Consider the following 21,463-nt stretch of genomic DNA (forward strand, 5'->3'; position numbering starts at 1 on the left):
TTCATCTTTTAATGTATTTCTAATATTGTATAAAAAGACTTGAGTAGTTAAATGAAAGATCTGTAGAATGTGTAATTTTTTTTTATGTGATTAATCGTCAGAATAATCAATAGATTAATTTAAAGTAAAATAATTGGTAGTTGCTGCCCTGGTTTGTATTTACCAACGTTTCAGAGAACTGGACAACCCGGCTGTTAGATATATTTTGGATTAAGGGAGAAAAAAGTTTTTTGTTAGAAGTTCAATGCAAAAATTCTGAAACTTTAAACTCATCGCCTCGTTTGGACGAATGAGGTGAAATACATACTTTCCTGGAACAAGTTGAGGTGTGGAGGATTCTGAAAAAATATGACAATTTGCTAATACATCAAGGTTTAAACTATATTTTTGTTAAATTAGTTGGTGCTCATTTATATTTTCTTTGTCACAAAACAGAGACAACTCCTTTAAATTTAAAGTAAATCCTGCTGTTGTACACATACTTCCCTTAGCAATGTTTCAACGTTTGCACCTCTAATGAATTTTTCTGATTGCCATGCACCTGCAGATATAATCAGACCGAATGTGATGTTGCCGTGGAAACCGTGAGCCTTTCATGTAATCAAACCAAAGACGACAAACCGTTCCAACAGACAGCTATTTAGGAAACTCCTCCAGGTGGTTATTTTGGGTAGACCATCATCCTTTTGAATGAAAGGATGTTTTAACAGCGGTTTTATTGGACTGTCTGTACTGGAGCAGCACTCAGGTCTGACAGGATGTGTGTGTGTTTCCCACAAATTAAACCCCCAGCAATGTTTTTCTGACTATTCATTCCTGTTCATTCTCCACAGGAAGATATTTAAAGACTCAGTCTGTTTGTGAATTAAAATCTCAGTCCAGGTCAAACAAGTGTGCGTTCCTTTCATCGGTTTTTGTGGGATAAAGTACTATTTCTCAACTGGATAAGTTGAATAGAATTTAAAAAATGAGAGTGTGTTGTTGTTTTCCAGGTCTTGTGGCATCTTGACATCTTTAGGAGAAGCTTTCGGCAGCTGACCACTCATAAGTGCATGGAGGACTCATGCATCTTCTGCGCTCTAAAGGTACGAACAGCAACTCCTGTTATTCTAAATAACAAATTTTAGTGTGTTGTTTTTTTCTGTAAAAATCAGAACCAATCCGTTGTTTTTACAATGTTTGTTATCTTCTGCTTTTATAATTCACATGGAAAGGCATTTGAATTTAATCAGGAAAAAACAGTTACTTTGTGTAAACGCCCTGAACGATATTGACTGTGCACACAGTAATATTGGGCTTTTACAGATGCCGTAGTTCTGGTTTTGCGCATGCGCGCATGGGATAAGCGTTGTCATTGGTTCTGGCGCTTGGGTTTGCTTCCACGCGATACTGCTCTGTATGCTAGCAGCTAACGGTTATTATTAAACCAAGATATCAAGGAAATCAACGGAACTCTTTATTACCACAACAAAGGGAATATTTTAATGAAAGAGCCGGACACGGAGCTTCTACTCCGGCGATTATTATCTCGGTTAGCTTACAAACATACACGAGGATATCAAACTTGAAACAGCAGAAAGGTAGCTAACAACAGCGCTAACATCAGAGCTAGCAACGGAGAGTCAAAATATCTCACAAGCTTTCTGAAAGTTAATAAACGAATTTACAACCTACAGGTGTGTTTATATATACTCATACCTGAAGAAGGGGATATTTCAATAAAAGAGCCGGACACGTTGCTTCTAATCCAGCGATTATTATTATCTAAGGAGGAAGTTCCGGTGTTCTTCACTATAGCTAGCGCTAGCGCTAGACTCCCCCTGCTGGTTGAATGTGACCTCTGCATCACCCAAATCAGACTTCAGCCCAAACTGGTGGCAAAGCATCTTAACATAAAAAGGAATAAATGTACCTCTGAATGGTAAATAACCAAATTTCAATCCGTCACATTTGCTCATTTATGGCAATAAATTGTGTGAAACCGTGAAAGCCAATACATGTTTACAAAGTGTTGATCTCTTCAAAAGCTGAATTTACTTTGTTTAAACTTAGCCGTGTCACTAACTCAAACCAAATGAAGTCATTTATTTAAAAGACTGTTCACTCAGAAAAATTACAACAATCTCTCTGTTCTGCTTATAAATTAATTATGTTCTGTGATTCTCTAATTCATTTCTGCTGGTGGAAGCTCAGATTTGGTGTTATTCAAGTCATGGGAATTTGATAAACTTGCACTGTCTTAAAACTGACTCATCAGGCAGAGATTTTCTCACAGTCATTGTAATATGAGCAAAAAAATCACACTTGATAGGAATATCATATAACGTGAGGAAGGTCTGGTTCTGCTTCTGTTTTGTTTCATAATCAGATTTCTTTATCTTCTTTTGGTTTTTCATTTTAATTCATATTTTCTTTTAACTTCACTGACAGATTAAGCACCACAAAATGTGGACTAGAATCCCATCATCTCCATTTTTAATCAAAAACAGGGAGACAAGTATCTCTCAAATTGTGTTATCAATCAAAAATATATTTTTTCTGCTTTTATGTGTTGTTGAAAATCATTCATACCCTTCTCAATAATCAATGAAAAAGATATTTATTGAAATGAATGGAAACAGACTCTTTTCGATGCCAAACATGGGGGAAATGTTTTGTTACAGGTGAAATAATCTGCCAGTGGAACTAGTACTTTTAAAAATTAATGTTAATGCATTATTGACTTAAAACAAGCTGCTATATCTTCTTGAAAAGTTACTTTAAGTTAGTTTTGTTTTATTTCAAGTGAACTAAAAACTAAGCCAAAAATAAAGATTTTGTATTTTGCAGTTCACAGAGTCAGAGCTTTATAAAAACAACTATCTCCGTCACATCGTTTAAAGAAATAATATTGTACACATTGGATCGGTTTCAGAAACATTTTCACATGAACCCACGCTGATCGGCCCCTGAACGTTGTTTTAAGCATGCCAAACCCATAGGGGGCAGTGTAGCGCAAAGCTAAAATCTATGTCAGCCAATGAGATAGCTTCAAAACAACCACGAGTTCCTGTTAGGAATTAAACATGGCGCCAGGACGTTCATTTGTGTTGACAGAAATGTAGGTTGAACTACTTTTGAATAGCGTATTAGCTTATAAAGTCACTAAAACACAAGACAATGTTGATTAGGAATCAAGTTAAAGCAACTATGTGGATATATTGGTGCATTATTTGTCACAGGCTGTAATGGTTGGCACTTTAAATCTGTTTTCCCATGAACACATACTGTACAAACACAAATATGGAGTTTTTTCAAATCTCCAGTTTGGTATGAATTTTTATAAATAATTGTTTTTAGTGGTATAAAACTGAGTGTTTGTGTGCATGAAAGGAAAAAATTCATAAAAATATATTTGTTTTCCCAAATATCAGGCTACATGTGGATTAGGCCTCAGTTGTCTTTGATCATTTTACACACAAATGTTGATCAGAACCTAAATAAATGGTTAGACTGCAATACAATAGTTAAACTGAGTTATGTGTGAGATCGGTGTACTTTTGTTTAGCTTGCATATTCATATTTATCGTGCTACATTTTTATTTATATAAATGTACCATTGCTGGAACATAAATGCACTTCAATACTGGAAGTCTGTCACAAAATTATCCGTCTCTTTGGGAGCAAACTATAAAGAACGGTTTAAAGGTTTTGCACAGTCCTTTGGTAGCCTGGCATCTCAGCAGTCCAGAAGATGAAGATCTGTAACCTCCTGCCTCCCTCCTAATGACCCAGGCTTAATGCAGCCCCGCTCCGGCCATTTGTTGCCTCAGCGCCATTATACATGTGTCTCATCCTGGAAGTGTGCGATGCGGCCCGGTGTTGATGTGTGCGCTCCACACGCCGCTCCGTCTCCAGCGCCTCGCTGTAATTAATTGGCCCGGCTGAAAGCGCTGAGCCAGCACATCCCACGCTGGGGCACTGAAATAAGAAACGCACACAAATCTCACTTTGCACTCCAGCCACGCACCTCAGGATCCTCCCGCTTGCGCCGCACACGTACAGGATTTGTAGGACGCACCGCGCCAGTCAGCTGTGGGTGTAGAAATGAAAGGTGGTGTCCCGTATTTTCCTGTCGGGTTTCATTAACCGTCCTGCCAGCTATCAGCTGCAACGCTGCTCCCCACAGTCTGCTTGGAGTTGATTAAAGCATCCGAATAACCGAGGCAGACACCCACCAAATTAGCTTCAATGGAGTGTTAAATTTTTAAACAACTTCTTTAAAGATGCAGCATCAAAAATTAAGGTTATGTTTTACTTTACTTTAGGTTGATTTGCAGCAGATAAAGGCTGCATCGTGTAGTGGAGATAAGTTCAGAGGAGGCTGGTAGCTATCCCTCAAGAAAATCACTGCAACAATTTATCTCTCTCAGCAGCAAAACACTTTCATCAGAGGTATCACACACACTTGGATGCAGATACCTGAGAACACACTGCAATAACCAGGGAAAAAAGGAAGAAAAGGGAATGAAAGAATGGAAAACTGGAGGAAAGAAGGGAGAAAATGAATGAACACAGGAGTGGATGCTGATTGTTTCTGTTTTCACACGCTGACATGTGCACACACACCCCAACACACATCTCTAACTCACTCACTCACTCCGCCCCCTCTCTCCCTGCACTCCTCCCTCCATCCCTCCCTCTCTCTGTAGGGTCTATTCCCCCTCCATTCTCCTTGGCGCAATGCTGCAGTCAGCACAGACACCATATCACACACATACACACAATATTGCTCACACTTTCCCTTTTTCCTCCTCTCTCTCTCTCTCTCTGTTTCTGTCGTTCACACACATACACACTCCTCTCCGTCAGAAGCACGACTGCATTACCTTTGCCGTTGCCAACACTCCACTAGCACTCACTCTGATGAAGCCTATTGTTTGAGAACATTTTCAGCGTTATCATCACAGCCATTTTGGTGAACTGCTTCCAGAATGCCACCTGAAATCAGATATACTGAACTTATAATAAAGGACATAAACCATTAGGGAATCAGTTGTGCTAAAATTAACATATCATGATCCCCCCCCCCCCCTACAATTTCCCCACTTAAAAATAGCGATTAAAGCAAAAACACATTACTAAACATTTCAACATGGACATACTTTTAGCATGATTTCTACACAAATGTAAAACTTTTTAAGATAATTTTGAATGAAATTTAAGACCTTTACCTCCACAGAAATGCATAAACTTTTTTCTGCCAACTGGTGATAAATTTGCACTTGATAGACGCAAAATAAAAAAACAAGCTAGCTAGCGAGGGTATGTTAGCTGTGAGTGTGACCAAAGCTTTGCCTGACAGAAAAGTTCTGCAAGAAAAATAAAGTAATTAAATTGTTCTGTCAAGACAAAATTTAAGATCTGTAACTAATATATTAAAGGCTAACTTACATTTTTACGTTGTATTTCAAGGTCTAAATTTTAGATACATGATTTAAGAGTTTTTAACACGGTGGCCCGGAGGTGCAAACCACTTCAACTTTAACGAAGCACAATTACAAATTACAAAAACACAACAACATTAACGAAGCACTACATTAACAAAACGGAAACGGTATGTCCCAGTTGGAGACCTGAGAGATCGCTGATAGGACGACAGTTATGTTGAACCGGAAGTTGTCGCTTGAGCGGGTCGGCCCGTTGTTGCGATACGTTATAGCGTCCGCCGTATTGAAAGTGGATTATCTGTGCACAGTACTGGCTACAAAGTCAAGAAATTCTGCTCGTAAATTTACGTTATTATTATCTTTAACTCCTACTTGTGAAAGGTAAAGGCAGTTCTGTAAAACGGTTGAAACTAGTCCACTCAGCACGTTTTCTCCACTGCCACTTTCAAGATGGCGGTGATGTAAGTAGGAGTCAGCGAATCAGCGATTTCTCAGGTCTCCAACTGGGACATACTCTTTCCGTTTTGTTAATGTTGTAGTGCTTCGTTAATGTTGTTGTGTTTTTGAATTGGTTGAAGTGGTTTGCACCGTAGTGTTTACACTTGCTGAATTGTTCTTGAAAAGATAATCAGCATTTTCATAAAGTTTGTCAGCAAAAGGAAGCACTAAGTACTCCAAAGAGTCCTTGTAGACGTCGGCTCTGACTCTATAGTTGATTAAACACAGCAGAAGACACGATGGCTCCCAAAATCATCTAAAGGTGCAAACTAAACACTGGATCTCAAGCAACTTGGATTCTCTTCCTCTAGACTTTTAATTTTGAAATTAAATTTATTTTAAATCCAGAAATGCAACTAGTTCTGGGCAAGAAAATATTTACAATATAGGAACAAAAAATTACAAACAAATCATAAAGGCTGGCTTAAAAATTCAGTTTGATGAGCAATATACTGAAAATCTTTATTTAATGAATAGAAGATTTGAAAGAAAGATATAAACATTTCAATGTAAAGTCACGTTTTAAGGAAATGTAGTTACATTTTGTTGCTTCAGCTTGATTTTCTTTTACCTCTGGTTGATGAACTAAAATGGACCCACTGTGGACAGAAACAGATGGTGATGAACTGTGACTGTGTGGATATTTTTCTTTTGATATAGTGTTTTTAAAAGTCCTCAGGTCATAGCGGAGACCTGCTGCTTTTCAGTCCAGCCGTCTCATCAGCAACTGAACCCACCACTGCGACTGAAAACCAGCAGAGGACCAACCGCTGTTTGGATACGTCAAGCCAAATTAGGTTTATTTCTGTCCCAGGCTTTCTAAAAAAAAAACATATATTAAATGAATGCATGTTTTTTCCAGCATAAATCTCTTCTTAACTAAAAAGTAGGTCATTTTTATCCATCGGCAACGTTGAGAAAGTTGATTACGCTTTTATCTCTCCGTGTTTTGGTGCTGCAGCCCTCCATCCAGCTGAAGTCAAATTCACTCGTTGCTGGTACCTGTGTTCAGAAACATAATTTCTCCTTTTTTTTTATTAGCAACACTGCACTATCAGCACCAATATTGCAATTTTAGCTATCTTAAATCGAAATTGATTCAGTTCAATCTAGTTTAGTCCAGCTGATTTCAATTCAGTTGAATCTTATTTACTGAATTTTATTCAATTTAGTTCATTTAAATCAAGTTCAATTTATTCAGTTCATTTGATTTAAGGGAGTTAAGTTTAGTTAAATTCTGCTCTGTTTAGTTAGTTTAGTCCAGTAAATATCAGATTTTATTTTATTTTTTTACAATTTTACAGTTTAAACCAATCAGTCTGATTTGGTTTTCAGACCATTAACATGAAGTCCTGGAATAATGTAACTCCTCCAACTTTGTTAGTCTTGAAAATATTTTGTAGACGCCTTCCGATGTTCAAAATATTTGAATCTGCATAGATTATAGAAATAACAAAAAATGCGGTAAGGCTTTAAGGAAGAGAATGTCCGGTGTACTTCATGTAAAAACAGTATTTTTATTCTATAACTAATCAGTGAAGCTTGCAAAAAGAAGCAAATCTTTTTATGGACTGGTTTGTAAGATCAGGATTGTTTCCTCTAATAAGACCTGAGAGGCTGCAGACTGCTGGGTCTCTCTATGATGTCCTTCACATCGGATGCTGGCCTCAAAACATACTTCAGTGGCCTAGCTTTCTCTGTTAGCCCCCTGGTTTGGTTTCTATTTCACTGCTACAAACCTCTCTTTGAGCTGCTTTATTTTGTTTGAGAAAAGTGCCATTTATTATTTACATGTTGTGATACTGAGGCCTTGGTAGTGCCATTTGTTTTATCCCTGTCAGAGAGTGTTGTGCAGCACTTTAGCTCTTGATAGGTTCACAAGTTTTCCTGCTTCTTTTTTATGGGCCATTTAGAATAACTCGGTGATCCAGGAAAATGCATTGACAGTTTTTTCGTTGTTTTTGTTCTAGCTCCAACAATGCAGAGGTGTTTCAGGAGCAGCGTTATAGTGGGAAATAGTTTATATTTGCTGCAGCAGATGAAAAATTAATGGATTCTTTATATTTGTGTGCATTTTCAGAGTATCTTTGCTCAGTTCCAGTTCAGCAGCGAGCGCGTTCTGCCGTCAGACGCACTGCGGAGCGCGCTGGCCAAGACTTTCCAAGACGAGCAGAGGTTTCAGCTGGGCATTATGGACGATGCTGCCGAGTGCTTTGTGAGTCTGCAGCAGCAACGTGGCTTCACATTGCACACAGCACAAAGTTGTTTTTATCTTAGCATGTACATTGAAAACCCTTGGTACTCGGGTCCAAATGCAAAATAATGAAGTGCATTTTGATAAGCGTGAAGTCCTGTCACATATATATCAGTTATGATGCACCCTCATGATGACTTTGTGAGTGTATTGGGATTATAAATGATTTTTTTCCAAAACACTCAAAAACGTTTTTTTCACTCTGTAGAGTTTTGAGGAAAGAGATTCATTTAATACAATTTCCAATGTGGAAAAAGTGAAGCACTGTGAATATTTTCAGTATGCAGAGTAAGAAAATTTCTATGAAAGTCAATAAAAAGTTGTTTGTTGTTTTTTGAGTATGTTAAACTGTAAAACTTAGTAAAAAATTATAGATAAAGTCTTTATCCTTTTAGTTCTGTGGAGCGGTTCCTAACATTATGCAGGTCAAAATATTATTTTTATAGCTGTAACATCTTTAAACTTCCTCTGTGCTACTGGTTTCTTCCAGGGAATTTCAGTTGTTTTCTCTACTCTTTGCCCTCCGTGTGTGTGTGTGTGTGTGTTGTGTCGGGGTGCATGCGTGTGTGTGTTTTATGTTTGCTTCTGAGAGGTGCTGTCTGATCGATTGGTAGTAAATGTGTTCAGTCAGGGAATCCGTCGGCTTCTTATGAAATATAGATGCTGCTCCCACGGTCAGATTAACAAGAGCACCAGCAGAGAGGAGCAATCAAACCTACACACACACACACACACACACACACTACATGTAGCACTCTTAAAACCACATGGCTCATATGTGTAAACTTTGTTTCTCAGGAGAATCTGCTGATGCGTATCCACTTCCACATCAGCGCGGAGAGCAGAGAGGACATCTGCACAGCCAAACACTGCATACCACACCAGAAGTTTGCCATGACTTTGTTTGAACAAGTAAGTAATTAAAAGAGAAGTGATTGTTCATATGAAAACCCAAAGCTAATATTTTGTTCTCTAGACAATCCTACCACCAACTTGACCCATATATTTGTTCAAATATTTAAGAACTCATCGTCATTTTCCCCTCGACTGATTTAATATGTATTATCAGATCTCCTGTGTCTCAGAATAGCATCAAATTGTGACTTTACTCAACACTGAACATTTAAACCTCTAGGGAAGGAAAACTGTAATTTAATACATTTATCTTAACAAGGAGTCATGTTTGGGATCACCATTTAAAAAAATAACTCTTTTTCACTTTAAGTATGTTTCCAGTGGGGCTGTCGGCACGTACAGCTTAAGTAATAACAATTATAAATTATGGTGTGAGTAATAAAGTGCAATAGCACAGAGAATAACTATAAAATATACAATGAAGAATCGTTAACAGTTAAGTTTCTAGATACCTAAAGCTGATAGATACTTCCAAAGACTTTTACTGTCTCTGCAGCAAAACGTAGTTTTATGAAAAACTGACTTCAGGAAAGTCTGGAATTAGATTTTAACATTTTCTGGATCTGAAAAATTATGGAAAAACATGTGTATTTCAAGATATTATTCAATATCTGATTGTCTAAAACATGTGTCAAACTCACGGTCCAGGGGCCAAATCTGGCCCGCTGCAGCTTTTTAAGAGGCCCTTTAGACTCCAAATTACATCAATAAGTTCTTCCAGTTTTTCACAAATCTGCAAAATGCACACAAAATCAACAAATCTCCACTTTTTTTCTGATTTTATTGCACATTTTCTCTAAATTGGTCAAAAACATTGAGTTTAAGTGACTGCTGCCTCAGCCCTACTTGATGTCAAGTCATAGTCAGTAATAGACACGGCGAGTAATAAAAAGCCCCATTCAACATCATATATTACCGCAAATATTGTAAAAATTCCTAACAAACATTTCTAAACTGGCACTACAAAATCTGCAAGTTTGACAGCAAAAAACCACTAAAACAATCACAAAATCCTGGAGGAACAGCTTTGTTTGATATTTTAATAGTTTAATTGGTTTTATCAATATATTCTGGCACGACCGGCCCTTTAAGAACATTCAGATTTTGATATTCCCCAAATTGAAAATGAGTTTGACACCCCTGATCTAAAACATCCATCCATCTAATGAAATACATAGAAGTATGAACTTTGGACAAAATCTGAAAAAGGCTTATGGCGACTTTCAGCCAGTTGCCTCGGCTGATTTATAACATCTTTAAAAAATAATTCAAGAACATTTTTTTGTTTCCAACTTTTTCGCCAAAAATTTCACATTTAATCTAGCATTTTTTGTTTGGGTTCTTTTAAATATTTTTGAGGGAAATCATGCATCTGGACCTCCACTGGTCCGACTTACACGTGCAAATCCAGTCTTCCAATTTCTTTACCACAGCAAAGATTTGGTGACAAGATGGGAATCTGGACTTTGTTGGCTTGAATCGTTTCTTCATCCGATTAAACAGAAATGACTCTGCACAGCAGAGGCTCTGGCCCTTGTTTAGATCCAGAACATGCTTGGAGGAAACCCTAAATCATTATGTGATTTAACATTTGATGGCTCCTAACGAGAAAATAATTATCAGAGAAAACGATGTCCTGTAATGAATCCCAGGATGCGTTTCTTCTTACAGTGTGTGTGCAGCAGCTGTGGAGCCTCTTCGGACCCCTTGCCCTTCATTCAGATGGTTCATTACATCTCCACCACGTCCCTCTGGTAAGTCCACCCAACACACACACACACACACACGCACACCCACCCAGACACACACACACACGCATGCGGGTGAATACACACGGTGCAGTAAACCTGGAAGCAAGCTGAGGCTTAATCATGGCAGTAAAAGAAGGTACAGCGCGTTCTTTTCTTCTCTGCATGAGCCCTGGCCGAACGCGGAGAGAAATCACACATGAACATATATGCGCATACATCATGCACGTGCTCATGCGTATGCAGGAGCAGGTGGGCGTGTGCAAACGAATCCCAAATGTGACTGAAGGAACGTCCAGGCAAATCCTCACACAGTCAAATGCCTGTTACATTAAAACCTCCCACGTTCCAAGTTAATGAAATAAGAAACTTGGTAGCAATCAATCAGTTGCACCCAGGGAGTAACAAAAATCTATAAGTAAAACAGCGGAGCAGAGAAAATGAAACAAAACATCCATACATATCCCTTTGGTAAATAATCGAAGCAGGAATGCTGGGTGACAATACAAGTAAACAGGTAGTTCAAGCACAACGGAGCAGCCTCCCCTGTGTTTGTGCCCGTTAACACCGCCAGGCTATTTTTAACCTCACCGAGGCCTGCTGTTTACGGCCTAGAAAGCAAAAAAGTCAGCATAAGTAAGATAATCCAAGACAAGACAAAAATAGAGAGGAAGATATGTGATTCAAGCATGGCTCAGACATAAGTAAACAGAAATAAGAACGTCTTCTTGGCTGTGGCGTTGCATTTTCCTGCTTCCCCTAAAAGAGAGCAGTCACAAGGTTTAATTCAGCAGTGGAAGGGATGAGGAAGGAAGGAGAGATTAAGATGGTTTTTAAATTTGTATTATTATTATGATACTTACAAAGCTCTGAGATGTGGACTAGAGCCTGTAGGGCAGTTTTAAAAAGCCTTAAATTAATTACATTAAATACATTAATTGCAGGTCTTACATTATTTAGTGGCAGGACTATTTAATCTCAAATATTCTCTGTAATTTATTTTTCTTGTTTGTCTGACAGAAAAGTCTCACGTTTGTGTTACACTCAGACGACTTTATGTTCGGTGACTCAAACCGGTTGAGGCTACCACTAACTAGCTGCTAACTTGCTAGCTAGCTAGCTTTTTGCGTATATCATCTTTGCCACTGTCTTACTTCTGTTGCCAGCCCCGACTAAATTCATTCTGTGGGGAAAAAACACTTAGCACTACTGCTACACAAAATATTAAATTTCCTTTTGTAAATTTCTGTCGTAATACAGATCTTAAATTTAATTCATAATGGTCTTAAAAAGGTGTTATATTTGAGTTGGTGAAACCTGAGTCAAACCTGTAGCTTCACATTCACAGAAATAAATTATGTATGTATGAGTTTATAATCAGAGGACTTGAAAACAGATACAAACTGTCAGATTTCTCATGTTTAAGTTCTGTTAACTCTTCTCAGTTGAAGTATTTTAAAAAATCACTTTGAATTAAAGGTAGATTTTATACAAGGTCAAACTTTAGATGTGGAAACTGAAAATCACTAGTTTTAGTGCTATCTTCCTGTTATCCGCTGAAAGTCTTGCCTAAATGAACTGCTGACATTTTGTAGAAAAGCTGTTTTCCCTTTAAACATCTTACATCTCTCTGATAAATCTCCCTTCCTTATTAGCGCCCGCACAGCAAAGAGTATTGTTATCAGTGTGGTGCGTTCACTGACCAGAAGATCCAAAATTGGAATTCTCGACTTTTGGTTACCAATCAGGGCTGATTAAAATGAAAATGTAAAAGATTTTAAGATTCTGGTCTTTATCTAAGAATTTATTTATTTATTCTCTTGGAATGTATTTTTGTTATTTTCTCTGCAAAAACACAAAATCTTACCAAGTATTTTTGATGTTGTTTCTAATCCAAATATCTCAGCACACTTGAAATAAGAGAAAACTAACTTGCAAGTAATGTTGTTGAAAATAAACAAAAGCGGAAATATTAAATTTCACTTATAGGTTCAACAACGTTGGTTTTAAGTTTTCAGCAGCAAAGTGTGTGATCGTTTCCTTTTTCCTTTTCTCTCCCGTGTGTCAAATGCTGCAGTAACCAGGCGGTGAGGATGCTGGAGTGCAGAGAGAAACCAACACCGGACATGTTTGGAGAGCTGCTTCGCAACGCTAGCAACATGGGAGACCTCCGCAACTGCCCTGTGAGACCATAAACACTTTACACATACACTAGGATATTATGTAAACTTCAGTGAGAAGAGAAACCGTGAACTTTAACTTTGAAATGGATGAGTTTAGTAAATATTTTTATCACACATTAACATAACATCTGTTTTGGCCTTCCCACTTACGCTTATCATTAAAAAAGTAACATTTTTAAAACAAAATGAATTAACTTCTAATCAATATGCCACCGTATTACTATAATTAGACAATATTAATTAGCCCAACATCTGGCAGTCATCAGGTACATGGAGAATCCTGTGTGGAAATGGCCTAAGATTACTTGTGAGGACTTTTTATTTACACAGGTGGCTTAGCAATGATAAACACGGCATTTAAAAATGTGTATCTGGAAATGAAGTGTTTACTTTTGGTAATCAGAGCTGTACTCTGAGCAGGAATGGCTGCACACCTCAGATCAGTGCTTTGTGTGTCACGAATCAGAAGTTTTTAAAGCCAGAATCATTTCCTTTTAAAGCTTTCTGAAAGCAAACAGAGGTTTTATAACTGCAGCGGTGAGATCAGTAAAGGTGTGGATCTTGAATGTTAAAGCCAGACAGTATTAATAAAGCTGAAGTGCCTCTTAAAATCTAAGTGCTTCAACTTGAAGAGAGTCATTTCTGGTCACTTGATGCAAAACTGTTATTTGTAATTGAGGTATTTTTCATTTCTTATAATAGTTGTTTGCACAACATATCTTTTTGTGTGTTAGCATTTTTATTTACCTTAAGTGATCAATATATACTGAACTGCACACCTCCTCCACCGTGCTTTCTGGGTGGTTTGACTTGTTTGTGTTGATGTTGTTCTTTCCATACTGTCCATTAAGGCCAACGTCTCGTCTTTGGTTTTATCTGAACAATTACGTTGTTCCAGATGTGTTGCGGTTCATTTACAATAGATGCAACTTAGTTTTTTACATATTTATGTTAAATAATGTTGAATCTGGTGTGTGTTTTTGCACATTTGAAAATTCATTTGAGGGATTATAGGATTATCGACATGTTCTGATAATTTTGCGTAAAATAGGTTGTCATTAGTTTTTCTTATTATATGATAGCTTGCTTTTATAAGGAAGTATAACCAGACTAAATACATTAGCAGGCATACGGTGTAAAACATTGCCATACAAATATGCCTTTGTCCCTTTAAATGCTCACTATTAACGTTTATTAGATAAAATTAGTGCATGGACGAATTAATCTAATGGGCAAATTAAAAAAGATAATGAGTTTTCATAATTAGTTTAATAATTTCTTTGTTTTCCTCTTCTCTCTTGACGGCTGTGTGTTACATAACATGCACTTCATTTGCATTTTCTTTTCATTTTCTCCATTAAATTCTATCACTGGAGGTACTCTTCACACTAATCCATAGTTATCAGTTTTCTCACAGTAAGAGATCATGTTTAGGTGTTGAGTTGGAGATCAGTTTAAGGGGAGAAAAATTAGTTGTTCAATTAGGATAGAACACAATGGACCAACACCAACAAATGACCATCAGTGGACTTGAAGCAACGTGGATTTTATATCTCTCCGCTCTTCCTGCAGACTCTGAGATCTTGATTTCCAGATGAAATGCAAACTTACTTCATTAGTTTCTTAAGTCATCTTAAGAAAGAAATTTGTCTTTAAAATAATAATTTCCAATTGCATTTCAAGCTTTATTTGTCTGACAGAGATGGTCTCAGATTTTTCTAGAATACTTTGTACAGAGAAGAGTTCATGTTCTGCTCAATTACTGCGGGGAGACAAGCCCAAATCATTGCATCTCCGTCACTGTGCTTCATAGCTGGTATGAGGTGTTTCTGTAGATATGTTGGTTTCTTTCTCTTCATTATGATCGGACATCTCTATTTTTCTCTCATTTCTACATTGTTCTAGAGGTTTTGGTTATTCAGGTGCAACTTTTTTAACTTTCGTCATGTTTTATGTGGTAACTGAGGCCTGGCGAGTCTGGTATTGAGCTTTTGAGGTTTTTGCTGCTTCTCTGAACATCGCATGTTCTGAACTCGGAGTGCATATGTGTGTGATGCCTGTTGATGCACAGACTCCAGGTGCAGTACACACCTTGTGAATCTCCCACAAATTATTGAATGGGCTTTGCTTCACAAGCCCATCAAAGCTGTGGTTTTTCTCGCCATAGTTTCTTTTTCAACTCAACTTTCCATTGATATGTTGGATAGAACAGCCACGCTAACGCCTCATGTGGACACTCACTCCAATTTCTGCATCAACACAATAATATTTTGTATTACTGTGTTGCAATATTCATCCTTGAGAAATTAAATTTAAAATTTTCAGTAGCTGTAGGCCAAAATCAGAAATAAGCCCTTTTTTCACTTCTTGACTCACTAAAATCTATTATTTTTCAGTTATATACTAATTTATTAAGCTACATCTTTATTTTATGGGTAAACGTCTGCCTAAGAACACTAATCCTTCGGTGAGTTTATTCAGGAGATGGTTTTTAAACTCCGAGTGAGAAAGCGGTGAAGTTATCATCAGAGCAAATAAGTGTCTCTAAAACTGTTCCTAATTGTGTTTGACCTCTGAGCGTTGCACATGCTCAGTCGGCATCGCAAACGTAACGGCAATTTGCAGCCAACTATTATGTGTGAAATGAGAAGCCGTGGCGGTCTGTGCCCTGCATGATAATGGTGTCTGCAAGCTGCCTTTGTGAGAAAAGGTCCATAATCTACCTAAATAGCTGGTGTACTTGCACCATGTCTCATCAGCAGGACACGGGAAAGAGCAGTTCTCCTTCTTATTTCTCCGAGATTCGGAGCCATGACTGAAAGGGAGGAAAACAGGTGTAAGCAAAAATAAGATTTAAAAATTCATCCAAGCTGGATCTGTCACCTGAACCTGTGAAAACCCACACAGGATGTGGTTGTTGTTTTTTTTTATGTTGGCTTCAGACCTACGTCAGCAGTCTGCGTGGCTGTCAGCAGACTGATAAAAGTGAGATTGTCTTATTTTATGGAGCTTTTTGGGTTGTCAGGAACCACGGCGTCTCTATTCCCTTTGAAGGATGCAACAATCAGCATTCTGGAAAGCTACGGTATCATTTGACAAACAGCCCTGTTATGTAACCCGCCGTCGTCTGGAAAATTCTGTTTATCGAAAGGTCTGCAAGAGCAACTCTTTTTTTGTTGCTGTTAGTTTTTTGTGTGCACTGATTAATATAAAGCACCACAAATCTGTCTGTACAGTCACTGGATGAATAAGTTTCATGGTTTCCCCAAGTGTATTATAAGCCTGGCGGGCCACCAGGCTTTACTTGCCACCCACCAGGCTTAGTGTTTGTTCATTCAATTTTTTTTTATATACACCAGTAACAGATAGAAAAGACGAGTTAGTCTCTGGTGAAATGGTTGGGAGCACAATGGTGTCAGTATATGAACACATACGGAGAAAGAGGTCAGAACTCTGTAACCACTTCCTGTCTCTATATGCTAACAACTTCAGTGAATAAAGTGACAAGTCATGCAGAGATGATCAGAAAATTTTGGACACTTTAATTAGGATGAAATGTATATTTCAAATGTATTTTTATTTATTTTATATGTTTGCATCTTTTTGAGACTATAGTTGGTGTTTAAGTATTGTAAATAATGTCTTCTGATAACACATAATTACCTACTGATATTTTCAGATATTCAGCCAACTTTTAGCATTTTTTAACTCAAAAACACAGAATTCTGCTGGGTGACTGTTCTTGCAAATTTTAATCTGGAAAACACTGAATTTTATCTCTTAATCGAGTTTTTGGTATTTGAAGTTGTCATTTTTGGTAAATCTGTATTTTTCCCCCCCAAAAAAGCAGTCATTGGGTTTCCATAGTTGAGAGTGATGTCAGTGCATCCAGGGCAGCCATCTTGTTTTACCGCTTCTATTTATTTGGACCTTGAATTCAGGTCATCTCTGCAAAGAAGTATTTTAAATAATTAAAATTCGTATGAGAAGTCAAAATATTACGAGTATAAAGTCGAAATATTAGGAGAATGAAGTAGTAGTTTCAAGAGAACTCCTACACAAAAAATGACAAAAAATTAAAGCATCTCTTGATGTTGTACTATGGTATTGGTTTTACAGATGAGGAAATTCTTCACTTCACATCAGTTTATTATTAGTAGCATGACTTTGAAATGTTTGTGCAAACGGCTGAGGTGGTAACGTTAGATCTGGGTAACTATCAAGCCTTTTTCTGATTAACCCCTCCAGACCGAATGTAGCGGCGACGGTCCAGCCAAATTTGCAGTACCGTAATTCTGCGACACTTTGCTCTATCTGAATAATTCCAACGATTTCTGAAAGGGGAGATGTTGCGCTTTCCAGCCAATATTGAGTTATTACGGTAATTTCACTCCCTCTGTAGCAGGGAGTGAAATTAATCTGAGGGGTGGTCTTTTAATAGACGGTAAATTACAAAAATGACTTGCAATATATTGAAAGTTATAGTGGTTATAGATAAATGGGCAAATGTATTTACTCACAAGATATTTAAAATTAAAATAAGCAAAAATATACAGGTGGACATTTGAAACTTAGGTCTTAATATAGGGTTAAAGTAACTTTTTTTTCTGGTAGAATACTGTCTTTGTTCTGCTAATATGACTACATTCTTGTAATACGCAATACTCCATCATTCAACTCACAGACAAGATAACTGAAGTGAAAGCCACTTTTTGAAAATACTTTTCAAAAAGAGAGAAAAAGAGAGGATAATCAACTAAAATCAGATCTGGTGTGAAAAAGTCAGAAATTTTATTTGTAGGTCATATCACCCAGCCCGACCGACAGAAGAGTGAGGCTGTGTGCCGACCTTGCATCCTGGACATACAGATAGCCGCTGTCCTGGCGCTGTGCCGCTCGGCTGCCGCCCTCCGGCCTGTGTTCGTGTCTCACTCTGGGAAGTGAAAAGCAGACCCTGGCAAAATACCTTCCTGCCATCTCTGGTGCCAGTGCAGGACGGCTCTCTGCCCACAGAGGGAGCGTCCTGAGCGGGACTGTGCTTAATGTGTGTGTGTGTGCTGCGTTTGGCAGAGGATCTGGACGCCGGGGAGTTCTCAGGCTGTTTCCGAGTCCGCTTTCCCTGCCCCGTGTGCGTGCTTGTGTGTGTGTGCAGGCTTTTATTTCAGGGTGTGTGTGTTTGTACCAGCTCTGCGGTGGGTCATGACTCAAAGGAAGGATTCAGAACACACGGTTCTGAACTCAACAGAAGGCCCGAGGGACAAATACAACTCAGCGCAGCACTTTTTTTTACCCCTCTGTCGTTCTCTCTTACAATCCGTTCATTATCTCTTTTCTCTTGCCTTCGTCTCCACTCCCCTTTCTCTTACTGTTTACTTATTTCCTGTGTGCATCCCTATGCGTACTTCTGTTAAATACGCCTAAATAAAAAAGTAATTTGGAAGATCTGATTTGGTGGTAAGAAATCTAAAACAAAATTAGATAACAAATCTAAAAAGTATTAAAAGCTATTATTTAAACACAGAAAATCAACTTCTTTGAAGTAACGTCAGTCATTGTTTTCCTTCAAATTGGTCTCAAGGCACATCTGTATAAATAAAAATATAATAAAAAGTAATTTTTTTCAGTACTTGAATTAGTTAAGTTTAAGTGTGTATCACATTTTAGCAACAAGGAAGTTCAAAGTGCTTTAAATTGTTAAAACATCACCAATTATTAAACAAGCAATACACATTACATTTTGTCAAATTTATCAAGCAAATATAAATATCTTGATCAATGTTCCAATCTAACTCTGTTTAGTCTTGATTTAAAGGAACTCACCGTTTCGACAGCTTTTCCCGATCAGTTTCTAGTGGAGCGTAGAAACTGGAAGCTGCGTCTCCATGTTTGGTTCTGGTTAAACAAATGAAGCTCATATCTTCTAAACCCCAGCCCACACAATGCTGCCCACACAGGGTTCTCCATGAGACACCAGGCATGATGGGTCACTTGATCTGAAACAGAGTTAATCTGGACTCATCAGTTCACATGACCTTCTGTTTAACAAAACATTTTAAGTGATCGCCGCTCATCCAGGGTTTTTTTCCCGACCATATTTGTTCCACGGTATCCTTCCAGATTTTAATAATGCACTGGACAGTTCTCTATCCAATTTCAGTTTTTTCTTTAATCAACTTATATTTTTTTTGCTTGATGCCGGTGATTTGACTGTTCTAGACTTCTAGGATGTGTCTTTCAACATGGTTGTCTAAGAAATTAATAGCTACTCATTGCAGCGGTTGCAGCTAAAAGATAATCGTCCATACAGTGGGGGATCTGCTTGGTCAAATGCAGGTGGTGACTTTTATTTGGCCAGACAGTGTATGGTAGTTTTGCTAAAAATCATGTTTTATTGGTCTCATGTAATATTTATACTCTACAAAAAAAACTTACATTTTTGTCTTTGATTAACAGATTCTCCAAATATATCAGTCTGTATCTACAGACACGATGAGTTTCAACCTTTATTTCTTTTTTGATAGTAAAGTTTTTTTCAATGCTTCTGTATCTACAAATAGTAGAAGCCTTCTTTTTCACCATGATAAATAAATCCTTTCTCTCTTCGTCGCAGAGTAACTGTGGGGAGGTGCTGCGTATCCGCCGGGTTCTGATGAACTCACCAGAGATCGTGTCCATCGGGCTGGTGTGGGACTCGGACCACTCTGACCTAGCAGAGGACGTCATCCACAGCCTGGGAACCTGCCTGCGTCTGGGAGATGTAAGAGGCTCACACGGCACGTTGCACACGTTTTGTTCTCTCCATTAACTTTTAACATAATGCCCATCTGGCCACATAAGCAAATGCATGCAAGATGATAGATACATGTGTATAATACTCCAATAGAAATGCAAAAAAACAGCAATTTGTGAATGTGAGGCAGATACACTAATGTCTGTAGTTGTAGGTTTAAGGCTGTGTTTGTGTTTGACTGCAGTAGAAATGAACCATCTAAGTTTTAGCTGCTTTACGATCTGCAAACAGCTTTCTGCGTAAAGATTCTGGATGTTTTTTCCAGAACATGCACCATTTCACTTTTAGCGTTTTTTAAATTTATATTCATAAACACGTTGATTGCAGCTTAGGGAGATCTTTGCATTGGTGTAATTGATGACCCTTTCTGGAGATGAATTTTGGCCTCTGAATGAAATTAATAAAACATTTTTTTGGGGTTAAAGTACATGCATCGTCATATTTCAGGGTCAGAAATCTGAAAAACTGACATGAAATAAATAGATTGTCCTTTTTCCAGTCTTGCAAAGCAGCATAGTTTTAAAACATACTTCTGAAACAAAAGTACGATGGAGTAGTTAGACAAAAGTCATAACAACGAACGTTATGACAATAAGAAAAGCCATATGTTACGATAATGAAATTGTATTACAAAAAAAGTCATAATATTTTAAAAGAATAAAGCCGTATGATAATAAAGTTGAAATAATACAAGATCAATAATACGAGAATAAAGTCGTGCTATTATGACTTTATTCTTGTATTATTTTCTCTTACATGTTTTTTTCTCATATGTTTGTGAGCATAAAGTTTAGGAAAATTATTTTCTTTATCAATCATTAGCAGTAGCAACTTTTTTGTCTAACAAAATATTTTCCTATCTTTCATACAACACATGTTGCATTAGCTTTAGGTACTTTTTTAGGGTAAAAAAATTTGCAAAACTAGCTCCAGATGTTTTTTCTTGTAGTATTTCAGTGGCGAAACAGCTGTTGCTCTCAGAATAATATTTTAGGTTATTGCGGAAAGCAGCTAAACCCTCATGAGAGAAACTGAATGCTGTCATTTCTGATGATATTTGTTCACTTTTGTGGTGAAATATAAGCAGACTGGGCCGTTTATACTTTTAAATCTCAACATAGTTTACTGGTTGGTTAGCTCTCCAAGCTTCATGTATGCATGAAAGTATCCAGGCTGCAGACTTTGGTTTTTTTTCTTGAGTTAGCATTGGGTTTTGTGTTGATGCACAAGTTCGTTGATCCAAATCATCATTCTTTAAGTTTTATCTGTGTTTATATTTCTCTATTTCTGTCTAATAATTTAATATAACTACCATAAACTATAATACTAAACAAAACTGAAAAGGAAAGGCTTTAAAATTATGATAAATGTCCTTTTAAAGTTATGATATAAGTTGTGAGAGAACCAAACTGTAGAGATTTAAGTATATTTCTGTTCTTCCCTGAAATGGATTTCACTTTCTGATATAGTAAGCAAGAACTTTATCTCGTTGATAAAAAGGCAAAAGATTGATAAAAAAAATAAATAAATACTGGATGGCAATGAAATTAATGTCACATATGGCAGCAAAAATGAACACTTGGTGGGATTTACTGCAAAACACAAAAGACTTTAGAAAGAGTCGAGTTTTAAGCCGGTAACATAAG

The 21,463-nt window shown here is 37.4% G+C and overlaps 1 protein-coding gene across 8 annotated transcripts in view; it reads left to right on the forward strand.

Moving 5' to 3' along the window:
• usp54b (ubiquitin specific peptidase 54b) overlaps positions 1-21,463 on the forward strand; it is a 75,003-nt gene that overhangs the window by 23,870 nt on the left and 29,670 nt on the right. For all 8 annotated transcript variants that reach the window (XR_004340751.1, XR_004340750.1, XM_032574192.1 and 5 more), the window contains 6 exons: positions 993-1,085; positions 8,008-8,142; positions 8,980-9,093; positions 10,768-10,850; positions 12,922-13,027; positions 19,638-19,784. Coding sequence is in view for 6 of the 8 variants with exons in the window: in XM_032574192.1 (XP_032430083.1) it covers positions 993-1,085; positions 8,008-8,142; positions 8,980-9,093; positions 10,768-10,850; positions 12,922-13,027; positions 19,638-19,784 (678 nt within the window). In the remaining 2 variants the exon portion in view is untranslated. The remainder of the gene's footprint in view (positions 1-992; positions 1,086-8,007; positions 8,143-8,979; positions 9,094-10,767; positions 10,851-12,921; positions 13,028-19,637; positions 19,785-21,463) is intronic.

This window comes from Xiphophorus hellerii, chromosome 10 (genome assembly GCF_003331165.1).
Source record: "Xiphophorus hellerii strain 12219 chromosome 10, Xiphophorus_hellerii-4.1, whole genome shotgun sequence".
NCBI classification, from domain to species: Eukaryota; Metazoa; Chordata; class Actinopteri; order Cyprinodontiformes; family Poeciliidae; genus Xiphophorus; species Xiphophorus hellerii.